At 44.1% G+C, this 17,100-nt stretch overlaps 1 protein-coding gene across 3 annotated transcripts in view; it reads left to right on the forward strand.

Annotated features, from left to right (window-relative positions):
- The window catches only part of RFX8 (regulatory factor X8), a 74,711-nt gene that overhangs the window by 20,299 nt on the left and 37,312 nt on the right, over positions 1–17,100 (forward strand). For 2 of the 3 annotated variants that reach the window (XM_056128386.1, XM_056128394.1), the window contains exon 4: positions 775–861. The exons of the other annotated variant lie outside the window; for it this stretch is intronic. In XM_056128386.1, coding sequence (XP_055984361.1) covers positions 775–861 — 87 coding nt within the window. The remainder of the gene's footprint in view (positions 1–774; positions 862–17,100) is intronic. 3 annotated transcript variants of the gene reach the window in all.

The raw sequence follows: 17,100 nt of genomic DNA on the forward strand, positions 1-17,100 counted from the left end.
TGGATATTCAATAATTGTTTTAAAAAATAAAGTAATAGGGCTGGAGCAATAGCACAGCAGGTAGGGCGTTTGCCTTGTACACGGCCGACCCGGGTTCGATTCCCAGCATCCCATATGGTCCCCTGAGCACCGCCAGGAATAACTCCTGAGTGCAGAGCCAGGAATAATCCCTGTGCATCGCCAGGTGTGACCCAAAAAGCAAAAATAAAATAAAAAAACAAATAAAGTAATATGGAGGAGCTGGAGTGATAGCGCAGCGGGCAGGGCATTTGCCTTGCACACAGCTCACCCAGGTTCGATTCCCAGCATCCCATGTGGTCCCCTGAGCATCTCCAGGAGTAATTCCTGAGTGCAGAGCCAGGAGTAACCACTGTGCATTGCCAGGTGTGATCCAAAAAGCAAAAAAGAAAAAAGAAAAAAGTAACGTGGAGTTCATGCCTGCTTCAGTCAGCTTAATTAGTGACTGAATAAATAGCAGTACTCCTACATTTTTTTTTTTAAAAAAAGGTGATGAACTTTTTTTTTCTTCTCCAACCTCTCTCTCTCAGATGTGTGCCATACATTGGGAAATCAAAGTAGGGCACTGACAGGCCAATTAAAGGCTGATGCTTAGGAAACACTATGCTAATGTGTAGGCTGATGTGTAGGAAATACCAGCTTTGCTACTGGAGTCATTCCTGAGAATGCCAAGTCTTCATGAACAGTCTGTTTTGTGTCTTTCTGAAAGTGTGTCAGTGGTTTGGCATAATCTTTATGGCATCTTCTGTTTTTCAGATATCATTATGATGGAATATGCATCAAGAGGAGTTCATTCTTCTATGACCAGTATTGCTACCTTCTGGGTGAAAAACAGTATCACAGGTTAGTGTATAACTTTTTGGTATTGTGGTCATAGGTCACAGCCTAATTAGTCTTAGAACTACTCATATTTTAGTTGACTCTAACTTTTTTTTTGCTTTTGCTTTTGCTTTTCTGCCATTAATCCTTCATAAAGATGAAAACATACTCTTGATATGCATAGAAATTCAAGCTCATGTCAAAGCAATGCATTTTAGGTCCATTTTCCTGGCTACTTTTCATTTTGCTCAGCATATCAATTGAAAAAGCCACTTTCTATAGAGTGAATCTCCATTCTCAACCCCTCTGCAAAATTTGACACAATTGATCAATTATTTCTTGAACTCTCATTAGTTTTTGGGACAATGAATCATCCAAATTCTTCCCCATAGTTACTCTCCTTTTCTCCCAATCTCTCTACTCCCCATTAGGTACAGGCATTTTTCTCTAATCTGACCCTGGGTAATCAATGGTGGTTTCCCTACTTCTTTTTGGGCTCAAGATACCGCATTCTCTTTTTTTTCTTTCTTTTGTGTGTGTGTGTGTGTGTGTGTGTGTGTGTAATCTTTCAACTATCACTCTTTCCAGTGAATGACTCTTCCTCCAAATCATTTCCCGCTGGTCCTTATCTCTCTCTCATGAGGCATCCCTCTCTGACTATCTATTGGGCACTTCCTGTTAGATGACCCACTGCTGCCCTATCCTTAGTTGTGGAAATCTAAATTCACAATCTTCCTTTAAATCATCTCTGCCTGTTAACTTCCTCATGTCAATCTCTGTAACCAAGAGATTAAAATCTACACAAAGCCCTGCCCCAAAGTCATACTGACTCCCTTGGTCACAGAATCTTGTTAACTCTTTCTCTTCTGTTCCCCTAGCTCACCCTTTGGAATTGTTGGTATTTCCTTTAAGCCCTGAACATCTTCCATTCAGATACTCTCTTGGTTCCTCTGTGCCCTCCCTCCCCCTCACTTAACACAGACAACCAGATTCATCTTTGCAAAAGTTTGCATTTTCATTATCTAGGAGGTTTGAAACACTCAAGTGATTATTCTCCTCCCCAAAATTGATCAAGGGAATGTTTCTTCTTTCCTTTCCAGCCTTGCAGCCCAGTTCTCTCCAGCTATCCACTTCAGCTATGTTTGTTTCTCTAACAAAGCCTTTGCTCTCACCATCCTACTTTCCTGGGATGCTATTCATTTTTCTGTCTAATTACACTTCCTGGATCCTATGCCTTCCCTCTGGAGCTGCGTCAGAGACTACCTGCGCGTTGAGATCATCTCTAGTCATATCAGCTTTTGTGATTGGTTCTTCCTCCATTTATTCATGTTATTCTAGTCACCCCTTATAAAAGACACCCTCTGTGTAAGGTGTCTGCCAAGATGGAGTCATGAGAAGCTTCCAATGTAGACAAGACATGGACCCTCATATTAATGGTTAATATGGGAGCTATATGCAATTTAAATAGATATTACCTGTTATGAGTTGGTGTCAGACATGTTCAAAAGGCTCCAGAGATAAGTAGAGATGGTGAATAGTACCTGTCTTTGACCAAGATCCATGGAAAGATCTATAAAAGAATGCTCTGAGCTGAATTAGGAGGGAGAGATGTGGGAGATGACAACAGTGTAGTAGAGAGGATAACCAGATTTATGGAGGAATCCCTGTATCACTGTCATCCCGCTGTTCATCAATTTGCTCACGCGGGCGGCAGTAATGTCTCCATTCGTATCAGCCCTGAGATTTTAGCAGCCTTTCCTAACTTGTCCAACAGTGCCATATTGGAGGCTCTTTCAGGGTCAGGGGAATGAGGCACGTTACTGTTACTGTCTTTGGCATATAGAATATGCCACGGGGAGCTTGCCACATGAAGGAATATGAGCAAGAAACAAAGGAAAGAGAAGGCAGAGACTTCTGCTCAGGGACTGCTTTACAGACAGCCTGGAATATGAGTTCAAAAGGCCTTGATTGGGGAGTGGGGTGTCTATAGGTCTTTTGAAGTCCTTTTTGACTGTTAGGGAGTTTTGGCATGAAAATCTTCACATGGAGAGGAGCCATGTGAGGGCTTTGGTCGTATCTATTACCCGTGTTTGGCCTGAAACACAGAGTAGGCTCTGACCTTGCTATTGAAGAATGGGCAACTCATCTTAGGCCTTTAGAAGATGAATAATCCAGAGCTGGCTCTGAGGCTGCTACTGGCATTCTGCTCATACCCGAACCAAAGGGGAAGCAGGTCTGGAAGCCCTTGTGGAGGAGGGCTCTGGGGTGATGTGAGTCAGTGTTCACAACAGGGAGCAGAGATGACTCAGCCAAATTTGTCCCACTGAATCCTCAAACTCAACCTCAACTCAGGTCAGTGGGGTCTGTTTCAAATTAGCTCTTCCCTCAAATCTCGTATTCATTCCTGAGTCACTAAAATGGAAAAATTGCATCAACAACAGAGCAGCTAAGGGAAGGGAAGGAGACCATGAGAAACTGATTTCAGTCATGGTTAAAGCGTGCCTGGGGCCTCCCTCTGGCTCTCAGTGCTGACAGTACCCTCCTAGGCTGGGTCCAGATGGGACATTTCTTTGTTTGCTGCAGATGCCCCAGCAGACAGGCCAATAGCTGGCAAGGCTGGCCCTTAGCTGGAGAGCCGGACACTGGTATGGTGAGGCTGATCTCACAGAGAAGGGGGACGAGGAGGAGAGAGAGACAGAGATAGAGACAGAGACAGAGAGAGACAGAGACAGAAAGAGACACACAGAGAGAGAGAGAGAGAGAGAGAGAGAGAGAGAGAGAGAGAGAGAGGCTAGAACTGGTCTTTGCTGGGGAGAAAACTCCAGTAAGGAAAGAGAAAGGCTACCAGGGGACAAAGATAAGGACAAAAATGACACTAACTTGTTCAGGACATAGGTACTTGCTGACCCTTTTCACATTATCTGTGCTTTTCACAGATTTGATCCTTGAAGTCTTGACCTATTAAGATTTTTTTTAGCATTAAAGGTTAAAAAGGAACTTTTTGACTGATGCTACAATTCAAGAATTTCTAGATTTTAGAAAGCAGAAATACAGTAAATGTGAGCCTTTTATTAATAATCAGTAAATTGGTGACCATGGCCTCTATTTTTTCATATAAGGAAACTGTGACAAATTCCTCTCAAAAACTAGAGTGATTTCTGGCACTGTTTGAACACCAATGGGAGTGACCCCAAGTACCTGGCCGGGAGTAGTCCCTGAGTTCCATGTGGGGGTGGCTCAGAACAAAACATGCAAACCAACAAAAGTATGTGTGGAGGAGCCTGCCCTGGGTTCTATCTCTGGCACAGTCACATGCCAGTGCAAACCCTGCAGCACAGCCATCTTGTGCAACATGGCAGCCCCCCAAAACACACATGAGGTCTTCCAAGTGTGTGAACCTGGGTTTTAGCAATGGCACAACAATGGGAAAGTCACAAGAAAGAGCCTCAAAAGAAAAACACCAACTCTCATGGGTTCAGGTCATGCAGATTTCTCAACAGCCTTCGTTCAGTTGTTTGTTCATTCAGCAAATATTCAGCAAAAATAATTCAGGCTCTGCCCTTGCTGCCAGAGATAAAGCAGCCAATGAGATAAACAAGGCCTCTGCTCTTATCTAGTTTGTTGGGGGAGGAAGACAAAAAGAAGCTTGATCTGGAGGCAAGAAAATAGTTAAAGGCAGGTTTCTCTAAGTAGGACCATTTTAGCTGAAATGAAGTCAAAGGGGGAAAAAAAGCCTGGTAGAGAGCTCTGGGTCAGCTCTGCAGAGGTAAAGAGCAAGTGTGATGGACTCAAGATAGGGCCAAGTGCAAAGTCTGCAAAGTGCAAAGAGAGACCCAAGATAGAGCCGAGTGCAAAGTGGTTGGAGAATGATGGAGAGTAGGTATGGGGGAACCTGAAGGCCCTGGCTGTCTTAGTAAAAAGGGACCATGTATTTCTGATTCTGGAGCAGGAGTAAGCTCTGATTTGTGTCTTCTTTATTTGGGGAGGAGGATCCACAACCTGGCAGAGCTGGAGAACCGCAAAAGGCTACAGCAGAGAGGGGGCAAAGGTTGGGTGAGGGTCATGGGGTCTTTCTTGCACGTGTGAGGTATGCCTTTGCTACTTGAGCCCCATCCCTGGCCCTGACTTTCGTTTTGCTGAGTGGTCTGAAGACAGCAGGCAGAGACAGTGAGGAGGCTTTTGTGCATAAAAAAAAGAAAAAAGAAAAAAGAAAAAAAAGAAACCCAGAGTTGAACCATTAATAGATTGCATTCCTTCATGCTCAGTGCCATAATTCATGGGTTTCAATGGAACAGACTTTATTGTCCACTGGCTACGTGACTCTCCAGGCAGTGTCAATAAGCACTGCGCTCACCCACCCAGGTCTCCCAGCCACTATTTATGCCTTTGCCATCCACTGAGCAAGGGTGATGATATCAATTTCACTGGGCCTTTGGAAAGTGCATTGCTACAAGGCAAACACTTGAAACTGTATCTGGCTCATGGTAAACACTTAATAAACTTCTGAAGCAGATTGTTCTTGGCATGATATATTCATTTTATCATACTTGAATGATTGTTTCATGATATTATGTATGCTTTTTATTTCTGTTAAGATTTTTGTATTTTTAGCTGTATACTTTCCATTGAATTTTTTTGTATGACTATTTATTTTTGGGGAAGGGATCTCTATTTTTCTATTTGTTTCAAGAGAATTCATAACTGCTTATTGGAGCACCTTTATAATGTCTGCTTAAAATCCTTTCTCAGATCATCCCACTGTCTGATTCATCTCAACACTGGCAAAAACTGATTCTTTTTCCATTCAAATTTGGGCCCACCTGACTCTTGTATCACATGATTTTCTACACTATCCTTGGCATTTCAGTTAGGATGAGTACAGTCTCCCGAATAAGCTCTGGCTGAGCTCCTGGCCTCATTTTGTGAGTGCAGTTCCCATGACAGTTTCATTCTCCGAGTCTGAGCTAGTCCGACCTGCTTTATTCTCTGGACATTCTCTGGACACACCAAGTCATTCGTGGTGTGACCTGTCAGGGTTAGACCCATGTTTCTGGGCTGCTGGGTGATCTCTGAGCCACTTTCTAGGGGCGAGGTAGGGAAAGGATAGCCAGAGACTGGGCGTGGGCCTCTCCATCCCAGGCAGGGCCTCAGCAGATTCTGCTGGCACCACTGCCCAGACAGAATGTTGCTGTCTGTAGCTGCAGTGCTGACTAGCACTGTCAGTGCAGGTGGGTGAGGCTGCCTGGCAGTGCCTGTGTGTGGAGAGGGGAAGGGCTCAGCTCAACAACATGAGTCTGTGGCTATGAGCATTGTGCTTGCCAACCTGTACTCCCCACTACACCCCATTATAAGGTAGGGTCCAACCCTCTCGGGCCCTGCTGGAATTCCTAGTAACTTTCCTAGTCTCTAGGCTTGAGAGGCTTCTTGAGTCATACCTGCATCTGTGGACAGTTCTGGGTTTCAAGATTCCCCAGGGCTTAGCACTCAGATAGTACAGATAAAGACAAAGGAAACTCAGGGGACACCCAACATTGCCCTTCTCCATCCCTTGCTCTTTCCAGCTCATAGAGTCTCTAAGTCATTGCCTAATGACTATTTTCTAGGGCATGTATTTGTCCTCGAGAGCAGGTTCAAGGAAAAGTGGCTTGATTGCCCCTTATTCTCTTTACATCATCTGGGCTACCTCAGTTCTTTTGTTGCAGAGCAAATCATATGTGCATCATGAACCAGGGATACTAGCGAAGGGATCAATTCATATATGATGGTGCCTAATGAGTCCAATATGGAGAATTAAAGTAGGGTTGTTGGGATAATATAGCATAAACACATTTCTCTCTACCCCTGCTTCAGCACCCAGACAAAGCCTGGAAAGATGTCAGGAGACAAATCTAGGAACACTTCAAGATGATGGAAAGAGACAGAGTTGATTTGGGAACTCAGGACATGCACTCAGAACCATAGCGAGTTCCCTACATCCCCAACCCTGACCTGTGTGACACCTCAACCCCACCTGCTTGCTTCTGTTGACCCAAACAGACTCATCTGTTCTTTTTGGGATTTCTCTAACAATGTCAGGCAAGGGGGAGCAATAGGTAGTAGCACAAAAATAAGCAAGCAGGGAACCCCCAACCCCTTTACATCAATAGACACTGCAGATTCAGAGGTAGACCCAGCTGCAGCCAGTGGCAGCATCCAAAAAGCCTCTTTGTTGCCCCACTGGTTCCTCCCTCAAGCTCCCCTCCCTACCCCAGACAGTTGGAAACACCCCCAGGAGAGCCTCCCACAGCCCTTCAGACTGGGAGCCTCAGTAGGCTAGATAAGCCAGACTGACTCAAGTAACATGTCTGTGCTCTCAACCAAGATGTCTTGCAGGTCCAGTGACTATCAGGAAAGCTGAGAAAAGGAGGCGAGTCTGGAGGAAAACCCAGGCCAGCTCCTGACATTCTCAGTACAGGGGTCAGAGCATGTGCCCTCCCCACTTCTGCCAACAGAGGGACCACAGTGTGTAGACTGCTCACTAGAGACTCAGCACCCAAGATTTTTTTTGGTGGAGGAGTTGTGACCAACACCCACACTATATCTTCCCCTGAAAGAAAGCAGACTATTAGACATAAGCTATAGTGTTCATACAAATGGTCCAGCACAGGGAACCGCTCTTATCCATTAACTGTGCTTATCTCTCAAGCTCTCAACTGTGAACACACTGGAAATAAAGTTTCCAGAAGCTAGCCTAGGTACAGCCTTGCCAACAGGCCTTTCTGAGGATCACAGTCTCAGGCCAGCTCTATAATCTCTGCATTGCACAACTGCGTATTGCTAGGCCTAGACAAAGCAAACCCTGAACTGCATCTCAATTTCCCCCCACCCCCTTTTTATTGATTCACTGTGAGGTGCAGTAACAGAGCTTTCATGTTTGAGCATCGATCATACAATCATCAAATACCCATCCCTTCACCAGTGCACGTTTTCTACCACCAAAGTCCCCCAGTATTCTCCCCCAACCCTTCCACACCTACCCCTGCCTGTGTGACAGACAAATTGCAGAATATTCTCTCTACTTCAGTTACCTTCGATATTTGAGCCCAGTCCCACCAACACGTACACCTGCCGAGAATGCAATGCTAGACAATGTGCTTTGTATTGCTTGTTATGGATACAATATAATGTTTGGTGGTCTCGAGAGTGGCCAGGCACTCTAAAGATTCTAAAATTTTAATAATTAGGTTCTGGAGAGATCGCTGCAGCAAGTTGCTTGGATCTAAGATTCGTTTGTGTGTCTCTGGATCATGGCTGTGTGGGAACTTAAGTAGATGGTGGCAGGTGTGGGCATATTCTCAGAATCCCATGGGGCGAGGGTGGGGGAGTGGGGGAAGTGGGGGGTGAGGGAGGGGAAGAAGGTCAGACTCCTCCCCTGTCCTGTGAGGCCTGGCATTTCCTGCCACCGCCACTTGTACCTGGAGCTATTTGCTGAGGCCTAGAAGATGGCGGCTCTCGGGAATCCTAGAGGGCAGGCGGAGGGATGGCATGTGCCCCCAACTGGACTGCCCTGGTGAAAATGGCCCATTGCAAAGTCCACAGCCATCTCTGCAGCAAGTTGCTAGGGTCTGAGATTCGTTTGTGTGTCTGCATCTCAAATTTTTTTAAACCTTCTCTTTCCTTTGCTGTTATGATCATCAGGGTCACACACTTGTTTGCGGTGTTGGCTGTGGGGCCCTAGGAGAGCTCATCCTTACTGTTGTGGTCCTGTGATCCCAGAGTCAGTGCTGCTTGGCCTCATTGAGTGTTTGTACCCCTATCCTTTAAGGAGGGTGCCTGATCAGAGGCACATCTCCTGGCCCTGAACTGCATTCCTTCACTCTTTCCAAGGGCAAACTGGAGTGCATGTGAATAATTTTCCAATGAAGTTGCTAAAATAAAATCCCAGCAAGTGGTTTTGGAGTTTTGAATTATTGGGTTTTTTGGTTTGGGGGTTGTTTTTGTTTTTGTTTTCTTTTTGTAGTCACAGACAAGCTTATTCTAAAAGTTATCTGTAAAGGCAAGTCCTTAAAAAACATCACAAAGAACCTGAGCAAACCAGAGCAAGTGGAAAGAAACTTTGTAGGTGGTGGTCAGGTTGACAATGCAAGGACAATAAGACAGTGTGGTCTGAGTAGAGGCATAGACAAGTAGATCGATGAAACTGAGAAGAGAACTCAGCAATGTATTCAGTCAATATGTACAACTAAATTTCTTCACAGAGGTATAAAAATAATAAAAGAGAGGGCCTGTTCCCCTGCTGCCATCTCAGCTTCTTCCCAGGGGCCAGCACAGAAGATGGTGCTGGACCCACCACATTCTTACATGGACAAAAAAATGAGTTTGACAAGCACACTTCACAAGTTACACAAAATTAACTCATATGCAAGTATTGACTTATAAAACTAAATACCTGGACCTACATAATTTTAAAAATCAGTGTTACTTCAATTATTACTTCAATATTTTTAAAATTAATTAGTTGCAAGAGATCCATGATGAAGTATTGTAGCAAAAACAGCTGTGGCTGGAGGTAATTTTTCCATAAAACGTAGTGTGTATATAAAAAATTAACTCAAAACAAGTCACGGGCTTTAAACCTAAGCATATTAAAATTCAAAAAAATGGGGAAAATCTTGGGACCTATATCTAGGCATATATATATATATATATATATACATATATATATATTACATTTTGTGTGTATATGTATTAGACTTGACACCAAAACCAAGACCCATGAAAGGTCACGACCCAAATATCTTGGACTTCATGAAAATAAAAACTTTTCCTATGGAACACATAGTTAATAGCATGCAAAGATGAACTGTAGAATACTGGTAGATTAATTCGTAAACCTCATGTTGCATATCCCTATATATCTATATATATACTAGTTTCTAGAACATATAAAGGACTTGCAATGCTCACTGGTTTGAAAAAAATCCTGATTACAAAATGGACAAAATACACAAACTTACATCTCACTGAAGAGAATGTGAAAATGGCAAATAACTCAAAGAAAGCACAAATAACTCTAAGAAAGCACAAAATAGCAACATTGTGAGATATTGGTCCGGATGCAGGGAAATGGGATCAGAGAAACATTGCTGGTGGGAAGGAAAATAGGCCAAGAACTCTGGATGATCATTGGACCACTGCTTATGATCATGAAGCATACATTTACCAGCAACTGCATGTTCTGGAATGTTCTGCTGGGACATTCTTTCCAAAGAAAAGAAAACTGCATTCACACAAAAGCCTGTGGACATAGTCATTCACAGTAGCTTCCTTTATAGATGCCAAACACTGGATCAGCTCTGACATCCTTTATGAGTGAACAGCCCATCCAACTGGGAGGTAGGGTATCCCTCAATAGTTAAAGTGGCAGCTATCAGTGTGATAAGCCTGTGTGGGTTTCAGGGAATCCACCAAGTGGAAACTCCAGCCTCGGAAGACTACATAGGACATGATTCCAACTCTCAGTGCAACAGCCTGTGTGGGTCCCGAGAAATCATATTCCAGTCTCAGAAGATTCCATAATTGTATAATTCCACTTAGAAGAGTTTTTGAAATGAAACCAGTGTTAAAATGAGGTTATTAGTGGTGGCCAGGGTAAGGGGCTGGGGAAAGTGGGAGTAAGAGATGGACGATGTTGTAGAGAGGCAAGATGAGGCATCCTTGTGAGTTTGAGAATGTCCTGTATGTTGCCTTTGTTGGAGACACATACTTCAATATGCAATAAAATTGAATACAACTGAAATAGCACCGACACGAGTTTAAGTAAAACTGCAGAATTTCACTAGGATTGGTGAATTTCATCAATGTCTGTATCTTCTCTGTGCTATAGTTTTGCATTTTAGAAACTTGGGGAAGTTGCATAGAGCATAAAAGGGACCTTACAACTGCAGTGAATGTGCAGTCAACTCAATAAAAATGCTAGCCCTACAGGTAAAAACAAGATAGGATGTTCCAGACATCAAGACTGCTTTGCTCTGAGAAAGCAGAAACTTTTGAGAGACCAGAATTCTTTTTTAACCAAAGTTTTTTTTTGGGGGGGGGTGGCGGGGAATGAGGGTGGGGGATGGGGAAGGGAACTTATACTTGAGTACAAGGGATTCAGCAACGTGCTGTGGCTGATACCCAGAGGGAACAAAGTCAGGGATTGATTTTCTGCTTTAGTTTAGGGGTTCACACCTGGCTTTTCTCAGGGATCACTTCTGATTATGACCCTGAGGTCAGTCCTGGTGTGATTCAGGGGAGGGCCCTTGTGATGCTGTTGATGAACCAAAGGCAACTGCATGCAAGGCAAGTGCCTTAACAATTTCAAAGCTCTCTGGTCATGGTCAGGGTTTCAGCATAATGGCAGCATTTGAAGGCAGCTGTGCAATCTGGCAATTCATTGAACATCCCCAGAAAACCTGAGCCTGGGCTCAGAAGCTGCACACAGCCAGGGCAGTGCATACAATGTTGCTAAGGCACCTATGCTAGATGTTGACCACTCAATGTATGGGCTGCAGGCAGATGGTTGCCCTCAAAAGTTTGCTGGTTGGCAGCAACTTGCTTGCAAGTTTTCTCAGGAATCCAAATGAGGCTCCTTGCAGGGGTGAAGAAGCAATCTAGTTCTCACTCATTTTCAGGGGTCCCACAAAGTGCCTTCACCAGCTCTTTCTCAGGGTCTGACTCTACCATGCATGGCCAATTAGTTGCCTGGGGCCTCTCTGGATGTGAGTACAGCCCTGCAAAGGGAGGAGCCCCAGGATTTCCCACAAAGACATGGAACACAGTGCCCCAAGTGTGCTGTGACAAAGTGATGCAGTTGTGTGGCCTGAGGCCTGTTTGCCACTATCTGCTCCCCTGTATCTCAGAGAGATGTACCTCGATCCGATCCTGTAGCTGGAGTAACTCCTTGCTGCCGTGGGGCCGTGACATGGCAGGGGCACAATCAGTAGTACGGCAGGACTGCGGTGTGCTGAGTGTGGGAAGCTTCTGTTCCAAGGAGAGAACAAGGCTTGGCTTCTAAAACAAGGGAAATACTAACGTCTGTTAAGGAAAATGACTTCATATGCAATGTGTTCCTTATGCAAAAGACCCCCCCCCCAACCCCAGCCCTCCCAAAATCCAGAACATTCCCCTCCTGCTCGTCACTCCAGGGGAACAGGGAACATGATTTTAGAGTAAATTTGGCCTCTGGATTCCAGTCTTCTTCAGCCAACAACCAGACAGAGTTGGATATGGTGTCGCTGCTGACCCAGATTGCAAATTTGCTTGCAACAATTGAGACTAAAGTATAAAGCGCAGTATAAAATGCTTTGTTTATGTGTATTTATGTGATGTGTATATATGTGTGTATTGTGTGACTATATGTGTTTGTATGTCAGTTGAGTATGTGTATGTTGAGTATGTGATGTGTGTATATGAGTACAAATGTATAAGTCTGTGTGTGTTGTGTTTGTGCATTTATATGTGATATGTGCATATGTGTATCTGTGTGTGTGTTGTGTGTGGGGGGGGGGTCATACTTAGAGAAATAGCTCTGTTTGACTCACTTTTATTCTCTACCAGATCCTTGGTTAAACTGTTTCAAGTGCAGCTTCTTTGTCATTTTCCTCCTTAAATGAATCTGAAGTCAGCTGCAGTCTCACATTTCAGAATATGTGGAAACTAACCCTTGCCATCATCCCCCCACACATATTCACATATTCAGCTTTTCCAACTTAGCATATTAAAAGCCTTTTAAACGCTTCTCTAACTGCCTTCCCTGGTCCCTGCCTTTGTTCTTCCATTCCTTTGTTCCTTTGCCAGTTCCTGAGCTGCTCAGTCTGGTGCCAACAAAGTAGGAAGGCACAGGGTTCATCTTCCAGCCTGCAACCCCTGGAGGAACTGGGGTTGCAGCAGCCCCACAAGCCCTCAAGTCACAGAAAAAACACCCCTGCTTCCTAGCAGCCCCTGCAGCCATAGGTGTCTTTCTCTCCCTATGGACCACTGCAGACACAGAGCCTCCTGTACCCCAAAAGGCCTCCCAGGATCCTAGAGGGCCTCTGGGCTACTAAGAAGATGCCCAAGTTGCAACCCGTTTTGGGATCCTGTCCACCTATGGTTTTTCAAGGCTGGTTGGAACTTGTTAGGTTAGAAAACAAGTTCTGTCTTGTTCTGTCTTGGTTGTTATCTTGCAGCCCCAAAAATGTGCACACAGAGAATCACCCCATATCACTGCACCCTCACTAGGGGAAGGTTTTTAATGCTCCTAAGCATGCTGACCCTGGACTCGCTCATCCAAGTCCACCTCTCGGGGCTCCCCACCACCACACTGCTGCTGCCCACTGCTTGTGGGAATTGGCTGCCTACTGCTCACTGGGTTTTGCCTCAAGGAGGTCAACATGAATGAGTTCACTTTTCAACACTTCCAAAGCTGTTCCTAGGTCATCATTTCATGATGACAGGGCTCATAAAATCTCCTGGGTTTGGATACAGTTAAGTAGTTTAAAAGCAGCTATCCTTAATGATGTAGCAGGTGGCTTATGTGAAGTGGCTGTCTTGGGATAGACATCTACCGCTTCCCTCTCTCACCACCTCACTCACTCAGGGACATGCCGAGGAAATCTAGGACTTATGAGAGCCTGTGATGAACACCTGCCTGACACAGACCTCATGGCTCACTGGCCCCATGAGACTGTTGTCCAAATGCACCTGGGTTCCATTTGTTCTGCCCAGCATGGGATTACAGTCTGTGACCAGATTTCTTGGAGAACTTTTGAACCCCGGCTGGAGTGAGGAATTGCTTTTTTGCAGGAAGAGAGTCCATTCTCAATCGTACCCAGGTTCTTCACAGGTTTATCACCTTCCTTCACAAAAGAAAAAAAAAAAGAATTTCAGGAGGAAATGAATAGTGAATCAAAGCTGTTCTATTTAGAGATGATAGGAAGGCAAGAGTAATGTGTTAGAGAGCTGGCTTCTCCAGGGGGACAGCCAAGAGTGCTTATGCCACTCAAGTAGAGAGGCATGGGACACCCACCCAAGATGGGTGTGCCCAAGCCATTTGTCTCAGTGGAGTTGGTTTTATTGGTTTTCTTCCAAACTGCCCCCTCCTAAGACTGTCTTTCTATGGACATAAGATTCTGTTTCTATAGAGTTGCCAGGGGAAAGAGCTTTGTTTGAACTTCCACCTTCATGTCCTTATCACAACCCTTTGCTCCTTCTAGAATTTGTCTTCTGCTGAGAAGGCTCAGCCTTCCTGGATTAGTGCTGGCTCAGTTAGAGCCTAACTGGACCTCAGTACACTTGTCCACAATGTGGGTCCAGCCCTAATGCATTTTTGGTACTTTAGGGCTAGTGACAAAGTGACTTCTTTCAATCCTATCTTTTTTTTTTAGGGTTCAATAATATTTTTTAATTGAATCACCATGAGATACATAGAGAGCTTTCATGATCAGATTTGTGGGTACAAGACCAAACACGATGGCCTCTCATTATCTGTACTGGAAACCATAATGCCCAAAAGTAGAGAAAGACAAAGAAGAAAAGTGCCTGCCATAGTGCCTCCCCAGGCAGACTGGGAAGATAGGATGGTGGGAGCGATACTGGGGCATTGGTGGTAGGAAATGTACACTGGTGGAGAGATGGGTGTTGGAACATTGTATGACTGAAACCCATCTTGGTTTTATTACTTTCTGAGACTTCATTCCCAGCCACCAATCCACCCCTACAACCAATACCACCAATCTACCTACCTATTTCATGAGGAAAAAAATGAACCCACAGTTCCCAGCAAACCAATTTCAGAAATTGCTCTTTTCCATTTTAAGTTTCAAAAGCTTGATCTTCATTTGTCTTCTTTGGGAGTGCTGTTTTTTTCTGTCACATCCATGCTGAACTTAAAAGTCAAAATAGCAGAGTCAGCATTGAGAAGAGGCTCTGAAGTCCCAGACAGATTTCAATCTCAGAATATTGTCTCTTTTTGACCTATGTGTGATTGAGCATAATAATTATTATCAACCTACCTAATGGTTAGTGTGAGAATGAAGGTTGAAGAACTAAGTACTTGGTGGTGCTTAGTATATTTTAGTGATTAGTGTAAGAAAGACTATATTAAATAAATGCTTTAGCAGTCTAGATGGCTCAATGGGCTGGAGCATAGGCTCTGCACATGGGAATCTAGGATTGTAGCTCTACATAGTCCCCTGATAACCTCATAGTCCTGAGCACTGATGGGTAGTAGATCCCCAAATGATTTTGCAATTTGATGATATATGTTTTCACTTCAATATGTGTGTTTACTATTTTTAACTTCATATCTAAAACTGTCATTAAGAGTATTCTTCTAAACAAAACTAAAAAAAATAATTCTTGTGCTTTGAGTAAGATTTTAATTAGGTTCTTTAATAATTGGAAGATGAAGCACCTTTGCTCTGAAATCTGACACTCAATGGATATGGTACATGAATTAGGTTTTATTACATTTTTTTATCATCTTACCTTTGTAATTGCTTCACATCATTTCACTGCTGTTAGAGCGATTTGTGAGGGCAAATTACATTGCCAAAATGATGTAAATGAAAGTCTAGATTAATGACAAGTGATGTCAAAACCAGAGAATGTGAATGCAAATTGCAGTTAGACTAAAAGGAAGTTAAATGCCAAAAGCATATTAAGCTAATACTCATTTGAAAGGTTTTATGAGGTGGGGGTAGGGCTGGGAGAAGCACTGTGTGCCATATAGTCATGTCTCAGTCCTCTTTACGCTGAACCCTTTTGTAGCTAAATTGATCATAAACACTAATTAAAATAAAGCATGTTCACTCTACAGGGAAAGTGGGCAGTTTTCAGGACCCTAGTAGAGACAGAGTTTCCTTCAGTCTCCCTGTGGAAGCTCAGAAAAAATCTTCTGATCATCATACAGACCCTGGAGGACCTGGATTCAGATTCAGGAAAGGTCTTAAGCTCGAAAATAGGAAACAATCTTGGGAGGTATCAGTTTCTGGCCTCTTCCTTTACAGGGATGGAAAATTGATGTTCTCAAAGCTTCAGTACTGGCTTACGGCCACATATCAAATTAGTGGCAGAACTGGGCAAGGATGCCCAATTTCTGGCACTGAGAGGATTTCAATCTTCTGTGTTTTATGATCTGTCTCTTCCTCCATTCCCAGCTGCTCCTTCCTGCCCTTCTTGGCCCTTTGACCTTTTCTCTAGGGGTGAAATCCTGACATCCTGGGCCCCACCTAACTTGGGCCCTCCAAAGCTAGAAGGGCAGATTGCAAGGACCCCACAGACTTCACCAGGCGGAATCACCTTAGTCTCCCTCCTGCAGCCTCAGTTAAGGCCTTTTTTTCTATCATCTCCCCTGCACCAAGTACCTATCTCTGGCCTGTGAGAACTGTGAAATAAGGCTTCCATTTGAACTGGAAGCCCTGCCTTCATATCATGGCCTGCTCTGGGTGTTTGATATGTGTTTCTGAAACCTCAACTGTGCATTAAATCACAACATGACATATATCTCGAAGTCCTGAATGAGAACCACACAGGAAATGACATAGGGCAGTGACTCTCAGAATATGAGGCACCTAGAGAGAAACCATCTTAAACCTCACTTCTAAGGTTGCTTTGGCCTCCCCCTCACTTCCCATCATCCTGGGTAGTAGATCCCAGTGCGGGGAGGGGGCGGTGGGAGGTGTCCCTAGCTTTAGTAATCACTCAGCCAAGTCCACCAGATCTTTGGGTTATTGAAGTCCTTGCCTGGACCTTCATGCCCTGCCCCACCCCTTCTTGCATGGGGCGGTTCTCCAGCTGGTTCTCTTATCATCATCTATTCTCCTCTAACTCATGCATATTTTCACATGTCTTTACTTGTATTTAATGTTCAAAACTAGGTAATTTTTTTTTCAATAAGTAGGATCTCACTAAACCTGCATGTTGACCCATGCTATGAGCCATGACTTAAATCATAAGGCATGCCAAAGGTGGGAAGAGACAGCCTCTCATTCCTTAGAACTAGTAAGCTGTCTGTCACTGGATGGGTGGAGCTAGGACTGTTTTTAAACAGATGACAGAATCTCTCCACAAGGTTAACAGTTTTTTTTTCTGTTATTGTTGTTTCAGTAGCTAAAATCCCCCCAATTAAATGCTACAAAAATACCACCCCCCCCCCAGAAGGTGAGAATGCTACTATCAAGTTTCCCCGAGTAGCACAATCCTCCTTTTAATGGTTATTGAATTAAACATTCAGCTAAGAAAAGATAGTAGAAGCTTGGG

The sequence above is a fragment of the Sorex fumeus genome, unplaced genomic scaffold (assembly GCF_029834395.1).
Source record: "Sorex fumeus unplaced genomic scaffold, SorFum_2.1 ptg000006l, whole genome shotgun sequence".
Classification (NCBI taxonomy): domain Eukaryota; kingdom Metazoa; phylum Chordata; class Mammalia; order Eulipotyphla; family Soricidae; genus Sorex; species Sorex fumeus.